Here is a 26593-nt window from a genome sequence, read left to right on the forward strand (position 1 = left end):
ATTTTGATATCCTAAAATTTCTGATAAGTTGGAGTTGGAGATGTAGTTTGAGACTCCCGACGTACCACAACATTTTAATATGCAAGAACATACTAAACGACACAAAATTGAAAGTTTAATCTCTTATTAGGCAAAAGATTTATTTTTATTTCAAATATACTAATTAACCTTTAAAAATTTTGGCTTATATCAAGAATCTATTCGATATAAAATTGAAAGTTCAATATTTATTCTATACGTCCAAAGTTGAATAACTGTGTTATATATAAATTAAAAGCTAAATAATTTATTATACATTAACTTTTAAGATTTAGAGTCAAATAATTAAACCAAAATAAAAATATTCACATCCTTGTTCATTCTAATCTCTACTCATCGTTGTCCTTATGTTCATTATATTTTAGTGATGTCCCCTAGTTTTATAACTCTCTTATCAAAATATCCGTCAAAATACTTATTAAGCTCATGATAATTACATATGTAAAGCTCACTCTTATCTACATCTCTACTTTTCCACCTAGAATATAACAATAACAATAATTTAATAAATGTCTAATATAATCCTAATAACTTGATTACTTTATCCAAATATTATAGTTCTTTTTTCTTTTTACAAATCAATAAGAATCTTCCAAATCAAAACAAACAAAATATTGATTATAAAGAAAAAAAAACCATTGAAGTAATTCATCCAAAACAACAAAACAAAAGCAAAACAACCAATCAAAGCATGCATTCACCAACTATTATTGTTTTCAAGTAACCCCGCCCATGTGCTTTCCTTAAATAATTAATAATTACAATGATAAACATATATATATATTAACAACATGTGGTTTGATTCAAAATTGTTGGTAACTTACAAGACACAATAGAATTTTCTAAATCATAATCAAACTGGAAAAGTAAAGAGAGAAACCAAAGGAATATGAATGATTATTGTATATTTAATTTAATGCAAAATGAATTTCTTACATACAATTTGCTTTTTATTTTTTCTGTCCTTTTTTTTGCCCACATGCTACCACTTTAATACTTAGTCAAATATACTGACAAATTGTTTTCAAATATTTTAAAAGGAATTTATGATGAATCCCAAAATATTAAAACTACAATTTGAGTGTCTATATATCCTTCATATATTCTATTTTTTTATTATATTTATATGTATTAGAATTTAAAAAAATCAATTCTAATGCAAGTAATTTAGAATAGTTATACTAATACCAACTTAAAAGGCAAACATACGACATATGACTCAATTTTTCAGAATTCATTTTTTTGACTGATCGTATATACTTTTTAGAAAATAAAAATTCAAATATTAATTACATAAACTTATGTTGTGTGGGGAGTGAATATCGTTTAGATGTAGATAACGAAGATGAAAATAAAGATGAGAATAGATAAGGAATGTGCATACCCTTATTTGGTACAAACCTGATGATAATGAGTTATTTTCATGCATATCTTATATCACAAACAATAGTGTGTGAACTTTCTTTTATACTTCTGCCCAATCTTTCAATAGATATTTGTATTCTTTGATGTAGTTAATTTAATTTTTTATTATTAGAAGTAATTAATTAAAATTAATTTTAAAATGTAAATTTTAATTTATAATTTTAAAACCACATTAAAATAAATTTAAAATATACTAATTTTACAAATAAAGGTTATTGATTATAAAATTGATATTTTCGGTTGATATTTCAATATACCAAAAGGAGCAAAGTTTGATAAATAGGCATCGTTGAGGCTAAAATTTGGATAAGTGAAGTGAGCAAGCTACTAGAGATCACTGATGAGGTCAAATGATCTCAATCTGATAAACATAGTAAATTTGTATTTGAGGAAGAATATCAGTTGTAATTTAAAAAGAATTACACAATTTGACGTGGATCACACACACTTTAAAAAGTTTGAAAATTAATCTTGGTAGGAAATTACTAATGGAAAGTCAACTATATCTTTTTCATCTTCTTCGCCTTCCATATTTATAGGGTTGAATGACCTATTATGTTTCTTTTTAGGGCTTCTCAATAGTTCTCCAGCTCTTATATCTCCTATTAGGAGTTACATCTATGTGGGAGAAACAAATTTTGTGTTGGGCTCAATCAAGGGCGAGTAAGCCAATTTGACTTTGGATCAATATAATTCTCAACTCCAATCTAAGCCAATGGTGGATCGAATTGTGCATGGGATATCTAATATTGTGCGCTCAGCTCTAACCTTAGCTTGTCCGAGATCCATCAGTTCAATCTAGCGTTCAGCCAAATCAACTCTTTTAATTCTCTTATATGTCATTTTTACCTTTTAGTCCAAAATCACTCCTAACATACATAAATCTCTGTAATATCAATTTTTAGGTTAGAAGTTTGATTCTCCCAATCCACATGTTATACTTAGGTTAGAAGTTTGATTATCCCAATCCACATGTTATACTTAGGTTAGAAGTTTGATTCTCCCAATCCACATGTTATACTTTGATTTATAATTAACATCCAATTAACTAATAAATTTAAACAATCTATAAGGTTGGTGATTAATATCATAGACTAAATATAAACATGGGCATAACAAAAGCACCATCAAATGTGTACATTTTCAAAATTTAACTTATTAGAAATATAGAACTGTAAACTATTCTAAAGTGTTCTTCCTAAAACTCGTCAAATTGTCGTCGTCCCAAATTGGGAAAGCTACCACTATTTCAATTTTTAATTAAAAGAACAAAAAAAATGACCACATGGAATAATTTTTCTCAAAAACAAATTAATGTAGAAAAACTAAAATCACCATTCTACCAAAAAAAACTTTTTTTAAAAAAATTGATATTACGTTTTGCATAAGTGATATTTTGTCCAACATTTTTGTTTTTATACTTTTTCTTGTATTTTATTACTAATTTAATCATCACATTTTCAATAAATTAATCTTAGGAGTAGTAATTTATGATTAACTTTTCTAAAACATACAAGTATTTATAAAAAAAATATTAGAAAAAAATGTATATTACTTTTGTCCGTTTAGTTTCGTACAGTAGAAATGTTTTAAAATGTTACATTTTAGTTATTAAGTTTTTTGGTTTAATATTAATTTGATCTTTAAATTTTAAAATATTATAAATTTAACTTTAAAATTTTATTTTTGTTTTGAATTTGGTCTTTAAAATTTCAAATTTTATATATTTTAAATAATTTCAATTTTTCAATAAAATGTTTATTAATTAACTTTAATGAAAATTTAAAATTAATTTTGTTCGCACCAAATTTTTGAAGAAACTTACATGTGGAATTGAATTTGTGCGGGTGATTATGTTGATTTGATGTGATGTGTTTGGTCAGATTGTTTGATGCTCCGTTTCTTTCTCGATCGAATACGTATGCTTGATGTATGAAAGTAGAGTTTGTGAAGTTCTTGAAGTTGAATATTTGTATCTCCAAGGAACTTGAGTTTGTAAGAGTTCATTTATGAGGAGCTATTAAGTCTTCTTGTTATTAGGAGAACTCTCTATGATTTCTCTATTTATAGAATTTTTTGGTGGACTTTATGTGGTTAGGTTTTGGCTAGTTCACGAATCAAGTCCCCAAGTCCAACCCTATGAATTTGAGTCTAATCTAGTGTTTGGGCTAAATTAATCTTATTTCTTTGGTTCAATGAAATTTAGTCCAAATAAATAATATTTAATCTTGGTTCAACGGTCATGATGAAAACACGTGGCGCCATCAAGATTTGTCAATTTATGTCTTCAATTACAATTTGGGACACATCTTAACTTTTAGTTAGTCACAAGTTCAATTGTTCGTATTCTCTCGTGATCAATAATTTTGTAAATGACGTGATTGATCCAAAATTTCTCATTCAATGAATTTTGTTAGTGATCAAAAAATCAACGTCGCTTAATTAATTATAATTCTTTGGATTCTTTAAAATTATAGTCATTAACATTAAACACTAAAAATGAGTATTCAGCGAAAATTCAAAATTAAACATATAAAATATGGAAACTTATAAGTTAATTTGAAACAATACTTAGGGGTAAAATTGTAACATTTTAAAAACTAAATTAGAATCAAATTCAAAATTAATGATAACATATAAAACGTATGATAAATAAAATTGAAATTTAATTATTTATTGAAAATAACAAAATTGAAAGATAACAAAATTCAAACTGTCTGTTCATTTAACTTTTTTTTTTCTATATTTTTTAATAGTTGCATTTTTTACTATTCATAGTAATTTCCCTATATATATATAATGTAAATTCCCCATGTAAATGCTAGGTACTTTCAAACGAAAGTTAAATTTGTTATTGCAAAGGGCCAATTTGTTATTGCAAAGGTGGCCCTTGCAATAGCACAAGAATGTATCTATCTCATTTTGTGATCTCAAATTATGATTTTTTTATATATAAAAAAACCTAATTATTTTGTTACAAGTAAATTAATTAAATTTTGTGGGGTAAGGGTGAAGGTTGTTGAAAGTTTAAAAAAGGAAAAAGGAAAAGCTTCAGATAACATTTGAGTTGTAGAAATAGCTGGCGCCTGGAGGGATTATACCAACGATAAGATGCAACCAAATTAAGAAACAAAGGGAGGAGAGAAGGGAAGTCGAAGAGAAGGGGTGAAGGGTCTTGCATAGGAGAAATGAGAGAAAAGGGAAAGTGAAAAGGAAAGGTTAGAAAAGAAAGAAAAAAAAATCATCTAATAAAACACAGTAATATATAAATTTTCATTTTACAAACTGAAAGCACTGTTTATTTACCAACTTCGAAAATCAAACAGACACAAATTTTAAATTTTATAGACTAAAAGATTAAAAGAATTTAAATTTATTAGAAAAACGTTTTTAGTATTAAAAAATCTTTATATATATATATAGATAAGGAGGAAAGTTTTAATATAAATTTATTGTTATTTTACCAAATTTGATGAAGAAAAAAGGACAATTTGTGAGTACCTCAAAAAAGATGATATTATAAGGTATTTGGTAATTTAAAAGTGTAGCATAAATGCACATGTCGTTATAATTTGTTGGGGAAACAATGGATATGGACCTTATAGCGTACACAAAGCGATTTGCCAGCTAATTTTATATTTCTTATCTAATTTCCATTTAAATAAATTCATTTTACAATTTTGCCCCCATTTTTCTTTGCCCATTGCATCCCTCCACATCTTTTTAAATATCACACTTTAGTTACTATTTCTACCAATTTCTAATATTTTGGCCGCAACTTTAACCATACATCCTTTCAATCATAAAAACCAAATATATATATATCTGTGTGTAAAGTTATATTTTGTTTTTAAAAAGTTATTTTTTTGGAGTATTTTGAAAATTAATGTTTTTTTAAATAATGATAAAAATGGGATAGTATCAAAAGAAATTTAAAAAATTGGGTATAATCCCAATCTATGGTAAAAAACACGGTGGTTTTGAGTTATTGAAGGAAGTCATGTACTGGATAGATGTGTAATTGGGTTGGGTTGGACCAGGAGATATTCTCAACCCAACCCATAATTTTAGGTTATTTGGGTTGGCAACTCGAATAATTCAAATTTAGTTTTCAACTTAACCTATAAAATATGGATTGAGTTGAGTTGGATTTTCGGATTGTAATGTTTTTTTTTTTTACTGACGGCTGAGAAGAGGGAGACGGACGGTTAGGGGAGGGAGGAGACCGACAGGGAAGATGAATGACAAAGACAAATGGTGAAGATAAACTGAGTATATTTTAGATTTCAGATTTGAGAACTGAGAAGACGACGAAAACAACGCGCACGAGGTAGAGTGGAGAAGAAAGAAAACGCGAAATGAAGGAAGAAAGTCATTGAGACTTTAGATCTGAAATCTTAGAACTGAGAAGAAGAAAGACGACGGAGAACTGAAAAGAAGACGGACGGCCACGCGAGATGGAAGACAGACGACTGAAACTAAGAATAAGAAGGACGGTCGCGCAAGGTGGAGTGAATAAGAAAGAAAACACACACGAAATGGAGGAGGAAAGGGAAATATATTATATAAATTCGGGTTGGGTTAAGTTGAGTTAAACCGAATTTTTCAACCCATAACCCAAAATCCAACCCAACTCGAAAAAATTTAATTTTTTCAACCCAACCCAATTCATAATATGGGATGGGTAGTCTAGGTTATCAGATTACCCAGGTCATTCTTATACCCCTAGTATCGGATACACGACTTCCATTAATCTATGTCACCCATATTTTGACTAGTTTGATCCACATAATAGAAGGGCTTCCTTAAAAAAAACCAATACTTTTCTTATCCATTCATTTGATTATGGGAATCCCTACAAAATCTATTGATAAAACAAAATTATTCTAATCAATTAAAATTATTACATGAATTTATGAAACAAAAATTCAAAAGCATAAAATCAAATTAATCATCAACCCATAGTGCACCAAAATTTCCAAAATGACAATAAAGTTTATTCAAACACGATGAGAAAATTTTTAATAATATTATTTTAAAAAATTATTTAATTTATCTATAGTATATATAAAAGTTCGCGTGTGGAGAAATTTTTTTAGTCAATTTTAACCTTTTGATTATAAGTATTCTTACAATTTTATTAGAATAGAAGTAACCCTTCCTCTCCATTTCTCTAACCATTTTAATATTTGATTGAAAAATATTTATTATTTTAATTAAGTTAATGGGTAGTGAAATAATTTCATAGGCGAGATAATCAATTCAAGGAAGCTTTTAAAATTGTGTAACCTACACTTTCTACCAATTTATTCAATATAATTTTCATTCTTAAACTTTTAAAAATATCAATTTTAGTTCCTGAACGTTTAGAAAGAGATATTTTAGTCTCTAGTATTAAGATTCTATTAACTCATGAATGAAATGATAATATGACTCCTATATGTGTTTTAATTTTTGATGTTTTATTGAATAACTCAAAGAGCCACACTATCTTTAAAATTTTGATCGTTGTCATTTTGAATCATTGTCATTCTACTTTTCACTTTCTCAACTCATGTTAGATGTAATTTCATCAATATACAAACTTTTTAGTGCCTAAAGTTTGAGATATTTTGTGATTCTTTGAGGTTTTTTTTTTTTTTTTTTAAATTTCTCTTATAATTATTTCATCATCTTGTTTGAGGCTTGAGGGGAGGGGAGTTCTAATTTATTGTGAGAATATTTATTTGTAATTTCGTAAAGTTAATTTTAGAAAAAGTGTAAGAAATAGAAAAATTGATAAAATATTTACCCTTCTTAGAAAATTTGAGTGTAACAATTTTTTTAGTCGTTTAGTGATTTTTTCTATGGGTGTAAATAATATGTTTTTCTTAATTATTTTGAAAAACCCCATTTATTTTATGAAAATTGCATTAGATGATAAAAGAAATTAGAAAAAAAAGCTCACAACACCATTTTTTTTTACATATTGCACATTTGACAAATATGACTGTAATCTGACGATAATCTTTTTTTAAATTTGCTATTTTTGTAATTTTAAAAATTAAATGTAAATGACATGAACTCTATTATCATAATTTTTTCTTTGCTATTTTTGCAAACTTTCCTTTATTTTATACATGCATTGCATTTTTTTTAATTTGTTTATTTTAGCTTGCCATGAATGCTAACACTATAGGTCAATTCCATTTTATTTTCTTTATTCTATTCAATGTTGATCTTCTTATTTGTTTTGAGATTCCAATTTTAAAAAATAATAAAAATCGTAAAGGGTGTGGAGGCAAGTAGGAGATCTATTGATTTGAGTTTTAGAGGAAGGGAAAACAAAATTTAATTTTTTGGGATTATTTGATACATGTTTGATTATGTGCATACAATATTTTAGAGAATAAATTAGTAAAATTTCTCGACTATTTCTCAATTTAGGTAATATGATGAATTGAGAGCTTAATCGTTCAAATATAGACATTAAAGCATGTCATCATTTCGTGAAAGAATAAACCATACATTTTTTAAAATTTAAAATAAAAATTGAGCAACATACCAAGTTTAAAATCAAAAAAGGATTTAATTCAACATTTTAATTATTAATTTGACGTGAATAATGAAAATGGATGTGAAAAATTTGATGCATAATGGATGCATCCAAATATTATCTATAAAAATCCAAATTGGTTACAAGAATAAACGAAAATCCAAATATATATGGTTATAAAAATTATATATATGGTTATAAAAGTATACCGACAAACATTTGATTGAAAACTAAGAAGTATATATAAAACCAACTCAACAACTAAGAAACATTCAAACCTATCTATAATATCCTATAGAATATTCTCTTCTCTTACAAGCATGTTCGAAAATTTAAAAATCAAATTTGGAATTACTAATATGGAATGTCATTTAAGTTAACTTCTTGTTAGCTAACAATATACGTTTAGAAGCAAAAACGAGACCATGTGAAGATAACTTTCTCAAATTAATTGTAGTAAATTGGTATGCGATAAAAGATAAACTTTTCATTTCTATTCATCCGTTGTTTATGATGGTCCGAGTTTAAGCAATTAAGATGTGTGGATTGTGGATAGGGACTCAAAATTTTTAAGGACGAGTTTTAGGGTCTTTTTTAAAAAGTTTGGTAGATCTATCTTATTTGAAACGAGTTTGGTAGTGATATTCGTTTACTCTTAATTGGTGCAATGTTTTGTAGCATGCTATTACTCAATGAAAATATCTCAAAATCGCAACTACTTGAGAAGAGTGTTAAAAATATGCTTTGAAAAATTGGGAATGAAGTTTTTAATATAACCATAGAAAAAGTGGGTGCGGTTTTGGATTTCAAAATTTAAACTGAAATTCAAAAAAATTGAATACAGTGGCAAACATTGAAATTATGAAAACTATTGGAGGACAATTTGGTGATGGCGTTTCTTTAAAAACCCAAAAGATCCTTCCTCTTTACTCCTCTGTCTCCCCTGTCGCTCGGCTTCATATAAAACCCCCTTCTTTCTCTCTCACAAATTCTGGATCCCTAAATCTAGGGCTTCTTACTCTCAGGTAACTCTTCAAATCCATACAACTCTCGCTTTTCTTTTCCTACCTTCTTCCCTTATCTCTTCCTACTCGTTGATTTCCCCTTAACTCTTTTAACTCCACTTTTGCTAATTTCGCATTCAATCATCTCTTTAATTGTCTTTTCCCAATCTCGTTTTTTTTCTTCTGGGTCTTGTTTCTTTGTTTATATTTTGAACATAGACGTTTGTATGATGTGGACTTGTCTTTGGAGTTTGGAAGTTATGTTGTTTTTGTGGTGAATTCTTGATTCTCCAGATTTGGAGTTGTGTATTGCATGGAGGAGGATTTTGGATCTTTTGACTGTGTTCTTTGTTTCAAGGGGACTGGAGAATGTGTAAAGGAATCATAAATGTGTTGAAATGAGTGGTGGAAATGTTCTTATGTCTTCTTGAGGTCATGTTTGACTTTGTTTTGAATTTGTGCCATGGGATTGAATTGTGTATTGGAAATGGATTTTTGAATTTGGTTAGTTTTGATTATTATTATTATTATTTTCATTTCCTTTTACTGAAATAGAGAGGTTTTGATCTGGGTTTGTATATCTGTTTTCAACTTCATGCTTATCGTTGACATTTGTGCCTTTTGTTGGGATGACAGTGTCTTCCCTAGTGGTCCTAGAAATGAACTTTTGAGAGCTGTTTCTAACATTATGCTAGGCTGTTAAGTAGTGCAATGGGAGTTTTTCATGGCTCCCTTGTGTCTTATGTAACCATGGAGTTTCATTTGGGGTTCATTTTGATCCGCAAGGATTGCTTTTGTTTGTTTTCCCCTATTATAAAAAGATCTTTTTCTGAATCAAATTCATCTTCATCGTTCCCCCCACCCCCCTAATAAATAAATAAAATAGTGGTTCTACATCTGAACTGCTACTGCTAGGTTGTTTTAATCATTTTTCAATATAAGTGATTATTTAATCGTTCAATTTTTACTCATCTCTCTATCTCTCTGTTGATAGTTACATTTAATTTATTTTTATTTTCCTACTTATAGTTATTATTTTGTATAGGGATCTTCATTCATTCATTGATATCACAATCAAGTGCTGCAATATGGATGGTTCATATAGCTTTTGGCAATTGGGTGATGAGCTGCGAGGTCAGACAAAAGTCTCTGAAGATCATAAATGGTTATGGGCTGCATCTAAACTGGCTGAGCAGACCAGATCAAAGGGGGAGCGCATGAATAACCTTGATTTTTCAAAGAGCACTCTTGATGCAAGGCCAAGGGAAAAGTTTGGTTTTCAGGAAGATAACAAATTTGAGAGTTTCAACTTTAACATGTTGAGCTTGGATTCAAAAATGACCGACCCTGTTAACAAAAGTTCATTGAGGAATGGAATTTACAACATGAATGCAGTTTATGTGAAAAACAATACAAATGTTGCTGGAAATTTACCTGGTGCTAAGTTCAGTGGCAATGATTATATCAACAAAGATCTTACCAATTACAGTAGTACCAACAATAACGTTGGTGAAAATGCTAACTCCATCAATGCAATTGATAAAAGGTTCAAGACATTGCCAGCAACAGAGACACTGCCCAGAAATGAAGTTCTTGGTGGATACATCTTTGTCTGTAACAATGATACCATGCAAGAAGACTTAAAGAGGCAACTTTTTGGTAATTGTGCTTTTACCCTACATTTTTTTTCTGACCTTGCAGATAGCATGTACAAGTAACTGTATGTTTATTATGCTGCATTTCTCAGATTTGCATTTTGTGTACTTATCAAGATGAGCTGCTGGATTTTTTAAAACAAATTTGCTTGCGTTTCACTTATCAAATGAATGATTAGAACTTTATGTGTGAACCTGTAATACAGTGGCTAGATTACGGGAAATAGTTAGTGGCGCAATGTCATATGCTTTATTCTTTGTGTGTTTTGCAGGTTTGCCTCCAAGGTATAGGGACTCGGTGCGTGCAATAACTCCAGGCTTGCCTCTGTTTCTCTATAACTACACCACCCATCAGTTACATGGGATTTTTGAGGTCTGTTATCTTTATATTTACATCCTTCTCCAGTTACTTTCATCATGTCAAACATCTTGTCAAGTCTAGGTTTGTATATCATATTTGTGCTTACAATAATATGTGATTACTGGTAAAGAACATACAAGTGGCCATTATGACGTGGTCTGATACAATCATGTAAAAATGGCTTAGGTCTAGAAGATTCTCTTTATATTCCTTATATTTACTGTATCATTAATGTCATGCCAATAAGATGGTAGATGTTGTATGTCATTTATTACTGAAGAATCTTCAATTGTTAATAGTTTTGGACATTGAAACTCGCATAAGGGAAAAGTGAAATCTTGATTGAAGTTCCTTTTTCCTTAAAAAAGGTAACTGTTAGGTAACCTGATTTGAATTCTGCTACTTATTTTGGTTCACAATTGGTTACTGCAGGCAGCAAGTTTTGGGGGCTCCAACATTGATCCGACTGCTTGGGAAGACAAGAAATGTAAAGGTGAATCCAGGTTTCCGGCTCAGGTAGAGTCTTGTATGCAGTATTCCATTTTCTTGTGCTCCTGTTTGTAGGAGGCTTATAATTTGCTAATAGAAGTATTTTTTCCCCAAAAAAATAGGTAAGGATCCGCATTAGGAAACTCTGCAGGGCACTAGAAGAAGATTCCTTCCGGCCAGTCTTGCACCACTATGATGGTCCAAAATTCCGTCTTGAACTATCAATCCCTGAGGTACCGCAATCATTCTTCTCTCCAGTTGTTAAGTTTCTTTTCCCTCTCCTCTTGTATGTTTCAAATACTTATTCTGTATAAGTTTGGTTGGTGGTGGTGCAGACATTGGATCTCCTAGACCTGTGTGAGCAAGCAGGTTCAGCATCATAAGCTAATCAACAATGAGAAGCTTATGCAGCACACTAAATGGCGAATGAAGAGGGCTCAATGGTTCCTGTCAGCTAAGGCTAAGACACAGATTTTTCAAAGAGCGCAAGCTTAGGATGAATCTGCTGATCAAGCAGGGAGAATAGTGAGTTTGGTGAGTGGGGGCTGAAGCCAAAATAAGGGAAAAAAAATATTTGTATCTTCTTGTATTGTTGTATTGTATCATCAGACAAAGGTGAGTAGATAATGTAATAGTGAATGATAGAGCCATATATATGGATAAAAAAATGCAGCCATATTTTAGGCTTGTGTGTTTCTTTCTTATCAAAGACTTTTATGGGTTGGTGCAACACAACAGGCACTGTTATGTTCTTTCTATTATTAGCTTGAAAGAAAAAAAAGTAATGAAAAATTAAGAGATTTGGATATTGAACTATTATTTTTAATTTAGTCTTTGTTAATGTGTATCAGCATTTGGAAGGAAAGATGTAAAATGCATAGTCAAATTTCAAAGCACGATAATGAATTTTTAGAAGTTTTAGCTAACCTTGTCTGATAACAATTTTGAAAGTGCTTCACTTCTCCATTAGGGTATGTTTTACGCTCAACTTCTTCTCTCAACCCTTTCTCAATCCTTCCTCAACCCCTTCTCAACTTTTCTTCATTTATAATTAATCCATTTATTTAAAATACTACTTTTTTTTTTATCATTTGTAGTTTTTATATACATTATTAAAATTTTAATTTCTTTCATAATTTATTATAAATTAAAATTTTAATTTAATTACCTTCAATAGAGTGAAATTAAGATTTTGATATAGTCTCAACCTTATTGTATTTTGTCAATTAGCTTAAATATCTAATTGTATTTTGTCAATTAGCTTAAATATGTAACGAAGTTCAAATTCAATAACTTCCAATCTTATCCCTCCAAGATTATTGTTACTATTATCATTCAATTTGAATATAGATTATTGAAACTTTTGATGGTGTTAGGGAAGGTGGTTTTAAGGTCGGTTGATGGGGCGATCAACGGTCAAAGGAAAACGAAATGGCGCCAAGTTTTAACCATAAGTATGGTCAGTGGCCATAAATCCAAAACGTAACCCCCAATAAAATAAATATCATCAGCTCCCTTTTCGCCCAATACTAATGCACCAATTAAACCACTAATCTTCATTTCCTTCTCCAACCTCCCCTTCCTCTTTCTGCTTCCATGGCTTCAGTTCCCCTTTCTTCTCTCTGCCTCACCACAAATCCTGTTCCTCGCGGAATCGGATCTTCATCCTCCTACAGATTCAGTTTCACTACCTTTGGAATCCGTTTCGGAATCCAGTCGCCGGTCACTAAGAGAATTAGGTCCTCCGTTTGCGCAGCTGCCTCCCTCGCCTTTCGCGACCTTGATGCCGACGATTTCCGCCATCCTCTCGATAAGCAGGTTAGTAGTTTTTCTCGTTTCTTTAAACTCACTTCATGATTACGTCTTTTTGGACTTTGGTGAAGTTTCTTGTTTGCTATGGAGGCCAAGTTCTTTTAATCTTGCCTCTGACTGCTACGAGACACATTAGTTTTGGGTCATTTGATGTATTCAACTATCAAAATAATTGTTTTAAAAATTTCTACTGTTCCTCTCTTTCCAAATACACCATAAAAGACAACGGGTAGTAGTGCAACTCAACAAGATTTTTCTTTCGGACTATAACCTCTGATATTGAGACCTTCGAGCATCCATCTATCAACCGTACTGGCCTACTGTGAAGACAAACCTCCAAATTGAAGATTCTAAACAAAGTGTTCCATGCTTTCCTAGTAAAATACAATGCAGAAATAAATGGGTTTCCTTGTTTTTGAAACAAAGGCAGCACATTGAAGGACTGAGCGTGGTGTGCTGGAATCTTTTTTTGAAGTTTCTCATGAGTGTTAAAGTCTTCTATAGGTGAGCCACCATAAGAAGAATTTCACCTTTTTTGGAATTCTAGTCTTCCATATGTGGAACCAAGGGAACAACAATGGTGGGGATCTCTTGGTTAATTTAAGAAAAGTAGACTTTGTAGTAAAGCTGCCATTAGCATTAAGATTCCATTTAAGACTATCATGATCGTCCGCTGGGGCCCAAGAATGAAGAGTTTCCAAAAACATTGCTCGCTTCCTTGTATTTTATCTATGACGAAGGCAATGGCGACAACAGGCAGAGTTGTTTTTCTTTCTCTTTTTTGCAATGAGCGATGGCCAATGGCAACCAAGGAGCTTTTCAGGGTGCCAAATAAACCTAGTGTAGGGGTGAAGTTCAAGAAAGTGACTAAAAGTGAGAAAAACCTAGAACTAGAATGAAGCGATGAGAAAGCGTGCTAGAACTAGAATGGAGCAAGAAAGCCAGCTAAGTAAAACCAGAAAAGAAAATCCTAAAAGGCTTTGTGATGCAAAAAGGCTTGAAAACCTTGTTTTGGAAAAGCCAGTCAAATTTCATTTTTCAAACAATTAAACCACTTATTTTCTCTTCATATTTGTTGTGTGTGTTCCTAGAATTTATTTGCAATGTTTGTTCTCTGGCGATGAGAATGGAAGTCTATTCCAATTCTCGTGAGAAGAGCTAATACTGATTTGAAAGTTACTCTTGGTTTTCGAGGCATGATGGGTAAGCTGGGAATATAAAATGATAAGAGACTGACATTGCTTGGATCTGTTGTTGTGATACCATCTATATTGCTTTAAACCAAGATGTTTAAGCTTTTGAATAGACTAGAGTGAATTAATCTTTCAATTTGATATTTTAGCCCAACTATCATGGGTTGAGCTAGTGGTAAAAAGGAGATAGTCTCAATAACTAACTAAGAGATTATGGGTTCAAATTCATGGTGATAAGCTGGTCGGACACTCACAGATTAGAATGGAGTCATCTGTTGACTTCAACAATTAATACCTTATATTCAAGTATCTTTAAAAACTAAAGGATTGTAAAATTGTTTCATAAAAGAATTCATAGACAATTTGAAAATAAGATCAATGGTGTACTCTACGATGTTAGAAGATAGAAGTAACTTATGGCAATTTCCTTCTTTTTAATAAAAAATAATTATGTTCATATCATTCCGAGTCAGATATTTTGTTACTAAGTCAAGCATTGTCCTTTTATGCAGAACACAATGATTTTGCGGGCAATTCCAGGGTTGAGCGAGTTGGGGAAGGTTTTATTGGGTAGGACTGAGAACTGAAGAACTGAAGAATGATTATTGAGCATCCAATTGATTTGGATATACATATTAGAAACAATTTTCTTGCTTTTGCTGAATATCCAGCTTGAGTATCCATATTTTATTGTTGGTGCATGACTGAGTTGTTAGTTGTTACAATTTGGGTTAATCTTGTGAATCTGTTCTAGTGAATGAACTACAAAGAGCTTTAAGAAATCTGATTTGCAACTTGGTTGGTGTTGTTTTTGTCAAGATGATTAAATCATTAAAGACAGTATATCAACCTTTCAACGTAAACTTATTTTATATATATGATCATGTGAGCATAAATTATCTTTATTTATATATGTGAATGTTTGGACTAGCTAGCATGCACTTTGATTTATGAGAGAAAACGGTCCGAACCCTACTACATGTAATTACTAAGAAAGTGCATAGGAAACTAAATTGTAGGCAGCTTTTAACCACCATGACTTGAATCCATTTTCCCTTAAGGCGTTTATGGTTTACATTGGTCTTATTATCCATTACGCCAACCTACATAGGCTATATAAGCTGTTATTCCTTTGACACATTATATATTTCAATAGTTACTTCCATACTCTTAATTGGCCGCTCATTGGTTACATAGTGCTAATTATTATTATTACTTTGTTCTGTTTAATGGTACTGTTGTTTCGTCATGGCAGGAACCGTGGCTGAGCAAGTCATGCTTCTTGAGAACATTGGAACATCAATTCTTGTTTCTGAAAATCAGGTTTTTCTACTCTAAAAATCGTTCATCTCATGATTGTACTCTTTGTAATATGGAAATTGGATGATGCGATTTGTTGATCCTTATTATATGAACGTGATGGAATTGAACCTGGGGATTTTACAACTAATGTTTAGTAAATGTTTCTTCCTTTTTCAGCTTTCTGATCTTCATCAACTTATGATTGAGGCTGCCGAAGTACTGAATGTTGAGGCTCCAGATCTATATGTCCGTCAAAATCCTGTGCCAAATGCTTATACTTTAGCCATAAGTGGTAAAAAGCCGTTTGTTGTTGTTCATACCGGCCTTGTGGAGCTTCTTACAGGAAAAGAATTGCAGGTCAGCAGTTATCTTATGCTGTTGTCTGATTGATAGCACCCGTTCTAACCAAAATTATGTGTAGCTGATGCAGTCTGAGCCTCTTAGTTTGCCGAATCAATTTGTGTCTTCAACTTTCGTAATATTTGAGTAAATAAAAAAAAAATAAACGAAAAATGCTTTGCGCATACATCATTGATCAAATACATGGCCAAACCATAACGTGGAACTGAAGTCATTGTTATTTATTATTTCATTTTTGCCTATTTGTTTTCCATCCTTTTGTTTCTTATTTGATGCTATCTGTCCCACGACGTAATTTTCTCACTTGAAATTTCTAGGCTGTTTTGGCTCATGAATTGGGTCATCTAAAATGTGATCATGGTGTGTGGCTTACATTTGCGAATATTCTTACCGTGGGAGCTTACACTGTACCTGGTAAGCATTTAAATCACGGTCTGGTTAGTATAAATTTGTGGGTTGGTCCGTTTGGAGAATGACAGAGTGCTAACTGTGAAGTATTAATATAATTGTGTAATATTCTAATTCTAGAAGACAAAGTTATTGAGGGCATTGTTCTTGTGCACACAAAAAATTTAGCATGAAAGTAAATGATTGTTGCTTCATGTCAATGAACAAACATTATAATGCAGTATTTAAAACGGTGTGTAGGCTCAGGCTAAAAGTATTCAAGTAAGTACCCACTTTCATTTATTATGTTTTATAGGGCTTGGTGGATTTTTAGCTCGGAACTTGGAAGAACAGTTGTTCCGTTGGCTTCGAGCAGCAGAGCTTACTTGCGATCGTGCTGCCCTTCTTGTTGCCCAGGATTCTAAAGTACAAAAATTATTTAACTAGAAACCTCATACTCCTTCTGAATGTCTTTCTCTCTCTCTCTCTTATGTAGATGAATTTTATTTTTGAATTTCTTTTCTCATCTATTTGATTTCTCATTTGTTCCAACAAGAGGTGGTCATCTCTGTTTTGATGAAACTAGCTGGGGGCTGTCCATCTATAGCTGATCAACTGAATGTGGATGCCTTTTTGGAGCAAGCTCGCTCTTATGACAAAGCTTCTTCAAGCCCTATAGGATGGTATATAAGGTGAACAGTCAGTGAAGCGTATAAAATATCAAGTTATTTCCGTCCAAGTTCTTATCTTACTTACTGACCGTGTTTGCAGAAATGCTCAGACAAGACAACTCTCACATCCTCTACCTGTTTTACGAGCACGTGAAGTTGATGACTGGTCAAAAGGTCAAGAATATAAAAATCTTTTGAAACGTGGAACAAAGATCAATTTTGTTGAAACAGCATAGCTACCTTGTGTACATGATCAGAAATATTGACAGTTATAGTACCTTTTATATGGTAAGTGATTCTGAATTTCTTTTTGTCCTTTAGTCTAGTGACTGTGATGCTGATTACCTTAAACGTTAGTAGAATTACTTCACCATGACTTACATTCATCATATATACTTTTATCTAGTCTATGTTACCATGACCTTGATAACCGCAAAACATCAGAGTGATCACGTAACTATGGAAGAAAATTTGATTGGTTAGGTAATCCATTACAGTAGTACTGCTTTGTTTATGGAAGGATGAATTATACTTGTATCACATTCTATCGTAGAAGCATGTTAGTTTTTTTGTTTTGGTATTGCATACTCGATCCTCTTGTACATTATCTTGTCCAAAGCCTATAAGATGTGAAAAACAGCACTAGATAGAATGAAACTGCTGTTTGGAATTGGAGTATGCTACTTCAAAATTTAAGATGGTATCATTTGTTAGGTACATGAAAGGATAATTTCACTGTACTGCATCATCATGCTAAAAAGTAAAGTTATTGTTAATATCCATTCATTAAATTACAAGTTTAGTCCTGAAATTTTTGGTTTTGTGTTTATTTAATAGGCTTGAATGTTGTTTTCAACAGGTTCTTCAACTAAAACAAAAGATGTTTGTGGTCACTTAAATATTTTATATAGTGTTTAATAGATCCATAAATTTCATATTTAAAATTGAGTATTGTTAATGTTAGATAAAAAATTGAAAGTTTAACGTCCCTTAGACGCAAAATTGGAAGTTCAAGAATTTATAAGATATTTTTAAGTTCAAGGACTTTCTAGGCACGTAAATAAAAGTTTAAGAACCTAATAGGCTCTGTTTTAAGTTTAGTGACGTTTTATATACAAACTTGGAAGTTTTGACTAAATTTGTAATCTAACCGTATCCATTTTGTTGGTTGGTTTAATACTTCGGGTAATGTTACATGATGGAATCATTACTTTCTAGTCCTCGCAGTTGTATAGTACTGGAAGCATGTCTATTATCGCTATCAGATACGGCTAGCATTGTGTTTCATTATTTTGTATCATTTACAGGTCATCTAAAAGGCCAATACAATGGACAGTGTACGAAAAGCTCTCCACCATTGACGATTATGTTCTGAACTTCCTAATTGGAGGCTTTAGATATTCGGGTCATATGCACAGCAAAGTTTAATCACATTGTTACATGAAGCAGCATTTTCAGAATTTACACCGACACAAAGGTGTTTAAGCAAATTATACCCAATCATAGATATGAAGTTACAACAATCTAAACGTACTGTACTGGAACAATTACTGTGGTTCTATTTATCTCCAGAAATAAATAAATTATATTTCGATTGAGACAAAATACAATGTTTGTTGGTTTTTATTCTGAATTTTTCCCCAAATAAGAATGGCACAGCCCTTAGAAAAAGCAGACGATTGTAATCAAACACAGAGAAATCAAACTCTTCCAGGGTACAGAAATTCTGAGTCCACGAGAAACCCTCAAAATGACATCATCTATGACTGGACCACAGAAGTCTCCATCTTTTGTTTGGGATGTAGTGTAGCTAAGGAGAGTGATTGTATTAACATCAGGACCTGCAGTGAATGTCATGGAGAATTTAGCAGCCGAACCTGTTCCATTACTCTCCAGTGTGAAATTCCGAGATGTCAATCCAGCTTGAGCACCAACAAGAAATGTAGCTTTGCACGAATCATTGGCATCGCCCAGTGTGAAACTCAAGGTATAAGAAGAACCCGCCTGGAGTTTTGGTACTGCTTGTAGTCCAGATGAAACTCCTGATACCAATTCTACAGCAGTATTGCCTTGTGGTACAAAGAAGTGTTTTGAGTTGATGTATCTGACTTTTCCCAGGATTGCCCACTGTATTAGTGGTGAAAAGAAAGTAGTAGGAACTGAATCCAGCAGAACTCCTCCCTCTGAGCTCTCAAGAAAATCTGGGCCGTATTCAAATCCTCCATTGACTACTAAGTTGTCTGCGCCAATCAAGAGTACCAAATATGTCTTAGTTGAAGTCAAAATATTGATGGTTTTTTAGCACATCACGATGAACTTAGAAATGATCTACTTACCCCCGTCTGGCATCACTATACCCATTGTCTTGATATGAAGTGAGTCAACTGCAGGCCAACAGGTTGGTGTTGAATCATTTGATTGGCTCATAATTTCAAGGTTTACAGACTCTCTATCTCCCCAGCTGCCCAGATAAACGCCATGGACCTCCCATGGCTGCTTCCCATAATGCTGGCTAAAGCTAAACAATGCATCACTATCCGGTGCAGATATTTGTAATGGAGCAGTAAGTGAACAATTGTGACCGCCTGGTGCCAACGCAAAGGTGAGCAAGTAAGTCAAAATGTCGGCATCGGCTGTGAAGGTCTGGTTGATTTTTCCATCTTCCCCTAATAATATGGCATGTCCTTTGTCTGGCAACGAAATGTTTTTTATTTGGTCCACTGTTATGTACTCAACCGCCCCCTGAAATGTCCATCCTGGAAATGTGTTGTTTTCCTTCAGTGCCACTGATGTTTTGTTTGAATTCTCGGGAAAGTTTGACGGCGGAGATTCGAAATCTGCATTCTTGAGAAATTCTGAAAAGGAACAGAGACAATGTAAGAGGTGTATACATAATATGTTTTTCTTCTTTTCAGTTTCTGAAACTGTTAAACTTAACTAGTGGCTCAGCTTTACCTCTAGATGTTACTCCGGTGGAAACAAGGAGGAAGAGGAGTATTTCCGGTAGCAGCCATGAATGGTTGGAGGAAGAGGAAGAAGAAGGGAGCCAGAATGCCATTGTCACGTGGAGTAAAGAGGAGACTTTGACTTGGAGTTTGCAAGACAAACAGGTATAGTATACAGCTAGTTGAGAGGCTTTTATCATTATTAAGAAAAACCGACTATATTATTAATTCTACTTTTCATAATAGCTGTTTTATTTTTGTTTTTTTTTTTATTTAAATTGTATATTAGAAAATTTTCTGCATGGTTATTAATGAAGCTGAAAGTATGACCAATCATGTGGTTTCCATTTGCGCTGGCCATCCAATTGCCAGAATATTTCAAAGGGGACGAAAAACAGGTATAGGAAACTTCAATTTTGGTAGTCAGCTATGAATCATACTTACTTTATATGAGGCAAACAATCTATATCAAATATCAAGTATGTATCAAATATTGATACTTTCTAAATACGTAAACTAAGTCACCTATTTAAAAAAACTCACTCACTGCCCCAATTTGAAACTAAAAGGAAAAAGCACATAATAAATAAAAGACTGAACCCTAAAATTACCAAATCTCTCATTTTCACATTTGAGTTCTCACAATGTAAGTTTTCAATGCTTGATTTGTATTTTGTGATATTGCAATTAACTTGACATTTGATGACTTTTCATGAATTTAGTGAATTACATTTAGTATAACGACGTTAAATTTGAAAATTTTATGGTCTAACTTGATTTCATCCGATTTAATCAAGAATTGAGGGAGAATTTTGAGCTTTTAAGGGAAAGTGTTCTAAAATGTTAATTTTCTCTACTTTTCTTAATATGCTTAATCTTCAAAATTCATGAAGTCTATAGTGTTCTAATTCTACTTTTCTTTTGCTAGCATGTTAATTTAGCTTTTAATATGGTGCCGAAATTGTTGCGTGGTTCTTTTGTTGTCAATTTCTCCTATATCAACCAGTTGGTTGATGCGAACAATGACTGCTTATGATATCTTCTCCATTTTGCTTTCAACTTCCTTGTGCTAAATCCTACGTTAAAAGGGAAAACAGTGATAAACATATGTTTTTATCTTTTATAGCTTGTATTTTATAACTTCTTATTTTCGTGTAATTTTTATTCTTCTTTACATTGCAATATTATTTCATTGTTCCACTTAAAATAATATAATAACTTATATTCTACCAGTTATCAAAAACCCATTCTCAGATAAAATACCTTTAGCTCGTTATGGATCTGGAGAAGCATCAAGAATAATTTGGAATAAAAGGAGACTTTTTTGATGGATTGAATGAGAGAAATTTATTGAATTATAAATATAATATATTTATCTCTATTTATATTATTTTTTTACTTAAATTCAAAACAGGAGCTAATTAGCTACTGTTTTATTAGTCTTCTTTTTTTTTTAAAAAAAAAAATTAAAATTTTATTCATTAATTTCAATTTATTTTAAATAAAAAATAAAATTTTTAAAACAGACGTAGATTTTTTAACTCCCAAAACGGGTAATAGGCAGGGATGGGGATGTAGAGTGCCCCCAACCCCGCCTCGCCCGGTTGCCAACCCTACACATTAACAAAGCTTCAAATTTTGTTACGCTGTGATGTTGGGTATAATTGTTTTCAGGGCCACGATGCTACAACTTCAAGGTGCTCTCGGGTTTGAGGCACCGTGGTAGATATGCACAGTGGAGTACATATTGATTTTATCCTAATTTCATCTAAGCCATTTAGAAATTAACATGCAACAATACCCTAATTCATTTAATTAGGGTTAATAGAAAACTCATGCCTTTGAAGCTTCCCGATCCTTGTAATCTTCTCATGAATGTGAATCCGAGATCACTACTAGTGTTGAATTGCTATTCTTCGAACATAGAATCGGGTTGTGGGACTCGATAAATGAAGGAATGAGGGAGAGAGAATGAAATTAGGAGGTAGGATTTAGGGTTGAGAGTTTGAGTGAGAAATTTGTTTTTGGTTTATTTTGTAAGTCAAAATTACAAAAATTAGCCAAAAGGCTATCCTCATTTGAAATGTTGCCTTCAAATAACCTAATTACATAAAATTTTAATACCAAACATTTTGCTAACCATTAGTAGAATTTAGTGGGCTAGGTGTTTACATCCCGTGTAGCCACTTATCCCACTAATATTAATTGTAGTCCAAGGACAATATGGTCATTTGACCATTTAAGTTAAAGTCAAACTTTGTCTTTTTACCATTTTGTTCATATTGACTAATTCCAACCTCTCAAACACTAATTCATATTTTTTATATTTAAATCACATTTAAACATAAAACTCTATCTCAAACTGATAAACCAACAAATATATGTGATATAGTTGTTGGTTTCTCTCTCTTTACCTAATTCGACCAATTCAAATTATTTCATCATATTGTTCTAAGTTTATTTCATATGAGCTAGCAGAGGAACCTAATGGAGCTATAGATCATGGACTCTAATGATCTGAGATTAACTAGTTAAACCCTTTAAGAAAGAGCTAAAAATCTGTAGAATCTTCTGCTGCCATAGGGCTTTTATCCCTTCACCAAATTGATCTATACTACCTACAATTTGTTGAGTAAGTTGGGTAAATTCTTTGTTTGAATTAGGGATTTTAGGTAGTGACTATTCTTTGTTGCAATTATATTGATTTTTTTGTGCAATAGAGATTAATTTGTGCATATTTTCACCCTTAACGATCCTAACCAAATTGTGTTCTATCAAAGTGACACATTGCCAGGGAATTCTTTGGTATAGGTACCAAGTTTTGATTTAAAAAACATTTTGATTTCTTGAATCTTATATAGAGTTTTTTAAAAAATAAAAATAAAGATAGTTTAATTGATTAATCTTCTTGCTTTTATTATTGGATGACCTGTTCCTTTATAAATATTGAATTAGATTTCTTTGACGACATTTCTAGGGAGGAATGTGGAATTCATAGAGAAAAAATAGAAAACAGGAATCATCAAAACAATCCTCATAACCAAGACTAAGAACCATTTAGAGGGTTGAACCAAACATTAGCGTAGAATAGACAACCTTGATAGAGTTAGAATAAGCGATGTCAGAGAAAAGACACTTAGAGAGTTAGTTGAGCTCGATTTAGATCAAAGACCCCTATGTATAGTTATTCCCCCAACCACAATACCTTTTGAACTAAAATTGAGATTAATCCACCTTTTGCCTTTTTTTAAAGGTAATTCTGGGGAAGATCCTTACAAACATTTAAAGGACTTCCACATGAGGCCACATGATATAATGAAAGAACAGTTAAATATTAGGTCATTCTCCTTCTCCCTTACAGATAGTGCAAAAAGGTGGCTATAGTATCTAGAGTTGGGATACGTCTATTACAACGTGGGTTAGTCTTAAAAAGAAATTCTTAGAAAAAAAATTCTCGCTCTCATGCACACAATCTTAGGAAGAAATATAGGAGATTAGGCAAGCTTTTTTGTGAGTCTCTCTCTGAGTATTGGAAGAGATATAAAGAACTATGTGCAAGCTTCCCCTACCACCAAATTTCATATCAATACTTGATTTAGTACTTTTACTCCGATTTATTAGCTTACGATAGGAACACAATAGATGTAGCGACGGGTGGAGCCTTGGCGGATAAGACAACCATAGAGGCTCGTGACTTAATTTCTACTACGGTAGAGAACTCTCAAAGTTTCAGGAGTAAATCTATTGATCTTGACAACTCCACATCCAAAGAGGTAAGTGAACTTCAATCTCAAATTCTTAATCTAACTAATATTTTCTCTTCTTTTGCTAAAGAAGATGCACCTCAAGTGACTCAATGCGGTGTTTGTGGCATGATCGACCATCAAAATGACAGATGCCCCAAGCTTACAAAAGAGGTGAATGTTGTTAGAGGGTGAAAGAAGTATGATCCCCATAGGAACACTTACAACTCGGGATGGAGAGACCATCCAAGTTTAAAGTGGGCAAATCAAGCAAGTTATGAACAAAGATCCTCTTACACTCCTCATCCTTCAACTTCATCCCAAGATATGTCAACCCTAGAGGATATTATCAAAACTTTAGCAACTAACTCCTTAAATTTCTAATAATAACAAAAAAAATATTTCAACAAGAATCAAAGACCTTTCAACAAAAGACGAGAGTCAGATTTGTGAACTTGGGTAACCAAATTACCCAATTGACTACGACAGTAAGCAAACTAGAAGGTAAAGATCATAAGCTTCCCGCTCAACCCTACCATGCCAAAAGGAGTTTGATCTAGGCATAGTGGTAAGGTTTTAATTTCTACTATTGATGACCCATTGACAAAACCCGACCTTTCCCCTCTTGTTGACCAAACCAAGGTAAATGATGAAAAAAAGTTAATACTATTCCCAAACTCCCACAACCCAAGGTAAAGAACATGTTCCTTTAAATACTATTCCTCATTACCTCAAGCACCTTTTCCTTCTAGGTTGGCTCCAAAGAAGAAAGAGACATCAAAAGACGAGAAGCTTTTAGGGGTATTTAGGAAAGTTCAAATTATGTCTCTCCTAAACGCCATACAAAAAATACCAAGCTATGCAAATTTTTCAAAGGAACTTTGCACTAATAAAAGAAAAGCAAAGGACAAAGAAAAGTGATGGTAAGTGGAAACATGTTTGCTATACTTAAGACAAATATCTCGGAGAAATGTAGCGATTTCAGTATGTTCTCCTTACCTTGCATTATAAGAAATAGATTAATTTTGCATGCACTGCTAGACTTAAGAGCATCAATAAATGTAATGGCGCCTTTTAGTGTTTTTAAAAATCTTGAGCTCAATAACTTGTAAAAAACGAATGTTTCTATACAACTAGCTGATGTGTCTTTTATAACTCCTATAGAAATTGTAGAAGATGTTCTGGTAAAGGTAGGGAATCTAATATTTTCGGTGGACTTTTATATCCTATAAATGAATGGAGCATCTATCAAACCATCACATTCAATTTTATTAGGTAGGCCTTTTCCAAAAACCTCTAAAGTCATTATAAATGTGTATCAGAGGTTGCCCAGTGTTGAGTTTGATGGCAATGTAGTTTCTTTTAACATTTTCGATGAAATGAAATTTCTTGAGGAACACCTATCTCTTTGCAGTTTAGAATAGCACGATGAAATTAATGATATTTTGATAAATGTTGATGATCTTGTTGATAAAAAAAACTATTTGAGAACGGTGATAGGTTAGTTGAACCTTCAATGGATTTTGGCGTTGATAATTTGGATTATGATCATATTTCTTTTTCTCCTTATGAACTTGGGATTGAGCTTCTGGTTCTTCCTTCACACTTGAAATATGTATTCTTAAAAGAGAAGAATATGCTTCCTCTTATAATTTCAAAAGAACTCACCCAAATAAAAGAAAAAAATATTGATCGAGACTTTGAAGAAAAATAAGAAAGCAATAAGATGGACACTTGATGATATTGGGAATTAGTCCCTCAATTTACATGTTTAAGATCAAGCTAAAAGATAGAGCAAAAGATATAGTCCAAGCTCTTGAAGAAGACTTAACCCAACTTTGAAGGAAGTTGTGATGAAAGAAGTGCTCAAGCTCAACGATACTGGCATAATCTACCCTATCTCGGATAGCACATGAGTAACTCCAATACACGTAGTTCCAAAGAAGATCAGAATGACAGTGGTGAAAAACAAAAAAAGGGAGAGATAATGCCAATAAAACTGCAAAACGGGTGGAGAATATGCATAGAATATCGTAAGTTAAACGAGGTAACTAAAAAAACCTTTTCTCCATCCCTTTTTAAATCAAATGATAGAAAGATTAGCGATTTTTTTTTTTCTCTTTTTAGATGGATTCTCAGGATTTTACCAAACCCCATTGCACAAGAGGATCAAAAGAAATCAACTTTTACTTTTGATTACGGTACTTATGCCTTTTGGTTTATTTAATGGACTTGACATTTTCCAAATATGCATAATGAGCATATTTTCTAATTTCGTAGAAAAATGCATAGAAGTCTTTATGGACGACTGATAACTTGTAGAAATACAAGTTATTATGGCCTTTTAAGTAGAATAATGAAACCAAAACGCATGATAATATGTCAAAACATGTAGCCTCTATCACAAATTCATAAATATAAGAGAATACAACTTACATAGTCTGCATAGCTGTTTTACTCTATTATTTAGTGTTTTATCGTAGGATGATAGAGAAAAGAAGAGATAGTGAATCGCAGAGGATCACGTGCAAAAGCTACACGATAGGAACCATGTCTAGCGAATAACACCCTTAGGCAAGGAAACATATCATCATGAGAGGAAGATTCACTAGCTAGTAGGCCAGAATGGTAGTTAGAGTCGATGTGACATGACATGACATGGCAAGGCTGTA

At 32.3% G+C, this 26593-nt stretch overlaps 3 protein-coding genes across 4 annotated transcripts; 2 read left to right on the forward strand and 1 right to left on the reverse strand.

Annotated features, from left to right (window-relative positions):
• The first annotated feature begins 8845 nt into the window (after positions 1-8845).
• Positions 8846-12321, forward strand: LOC101215772. The gene is made up of 6 exons (XM_004145618.3): positions 8846-9024; positions 10049-10662; positions 10931-11031; positions 11452-11535; positions 11631-11741; positions 11844-12321. The coding sequence occupies exons 1-6, from the start codon at positions 8861-8863 to the stop codon at positions 11889-11891; spliced, it is 1122 nt and encodes a 373-aa protein (XP_004145666.2). The 5' UTR covers positions 8846-8860; the 3' UTR covers positions 11892-12321.
• Positions 12322-12987: 666 nt separating this feature from the next.
• Positions 12988-18840, forward strand: LOC101216014 (protease HtpX homolog). 2 transcript variants are annotated; one of them, XM_004145619.3, is made up of 9 exons: positions 13002-13326; positions 15026-15083; positions 15769-15836; positions 15993-16172; positions 16493-16589; positions 16879-16988; positions 17121-17254; positions 17334-17521; positions 18541-18840. In XM_004145619.3, exons 1-8 carry the CDS (start codon positions 13105-13107, stop codon positions 17467-17469), a joined length of 1005 nt encoding a protein of 334 aa, XP_004145667.1. In that variant the 5' UTR covers positions 13002-13104; the 3' UTR covers positions 17470-17521; positions 18541-18840. The 2 variants fall into 2 exon arrangements, with proteins under 2 accessions (XP_011651557.1, XP_004145667.1); XM_011653255.2 differs by lacking the exon at positions 18541-18840 and having other exon boundaries at positions 12988-13326; positions 17119-17254; positions 17334-17417.
• Positions 18801-20405, reverse strand: LOC101207350. Its single transcript, XM_004145665.3, has 3 exons — positions 20189-20405; positions 19570-20088; positions 18801-19473 (listed from the first exon to the last, which is right to left on the reverse strand). The coding sequence occupies exons 1-3, from the start codon at positions 20376-20378 to the stop codon at positions 18896-18898; spliced, it is 1287 nt and encodes a 428-aa protein (XP_004145713.2). The 5' UTR covers positions 20379-20405; the 3' UTR covers positions 18801-18895.
• Positions 20406-26593: the final 6188 nt, after the last annotated feature.

Source organism: Cucumis sativus, chromosome 3 (genome assembly GCF_000004075.3).
Source record: "Cucumis sativus cultivar 9930 chromosome 3, Cucumber_9930_V3, whole genome shotgun sequence".
NCBI classification, from domain to species: domain Eukaryota; kingdom Viridiplantae; phylum Streptophyta; class Magnoliopsida; order Cucurbitales; family Cucurbitaceae; genus Cucumis; species Cucumis sativus.

Coding starts and splice junctions, on each gene's coding strand:
- LOC101216014 (XM_004145619.3), top strand. CDS start 13,105: ATGGCTTCAGTTCCCCTTTCTTCTCTCTGCCTCACCACAAATCCTGTT. Junction 15,084..15,768: donor GTTGGGGAAGGTTTTATTGG/GTAGGACTGAGA, acceptor TCGTCATGGCAG/GAACCGTGGCTGAGCAAGTC. Junction 16,590..16,878: donor GGGAGCTTACACTGTACCTG/GTAAGCATTTAA, acceptor TATGTTTTATAG/GGCTTGGTGGATTTTTAGCT.
- LOC101207350 (XM_004145665.3), bottom strand. CDS start 20,378: ATGATAAAAGCCTCTCAACTAGCTGTATACTATACCTGTTTGTCTTGC. Junction 20,089..20,188: donor CACCGGAGTAACATCTAGAG/GTAAAGCTGAGC, acceptor GTTCCTTTTCAG/AATTTCTCAAGAATGCAGAT. Junction 19,474..19,569: donor TATAGTGATGCCAGACGGGG/GTAAGTAGATCA, acceptor TGATTGGCGCAG/ACAACTTAGTAGTCAATGGA.
- LOC101215772 (XM_004145618.3), top strand. CDS start 8,861: ATGAAAACTATTGGAGGACAATTTGGTGATGGCGTTTCTTTAAAAACC. Junction 10,663..10,930: donor CTTAAAGAGGCAACTTTTTG/GTAATTGTGCTT, acceptor TGTGTTTTGCAG/GTTTGCCTCCAAGGTATAGG. Junction 11,536..11,630: donor AATCCAGGTTTCCGGCTCAG/GTAGAGTCTTGT, acceptor CCAAAAAAATAG/GTAAGGATCCGCATTAGGAA.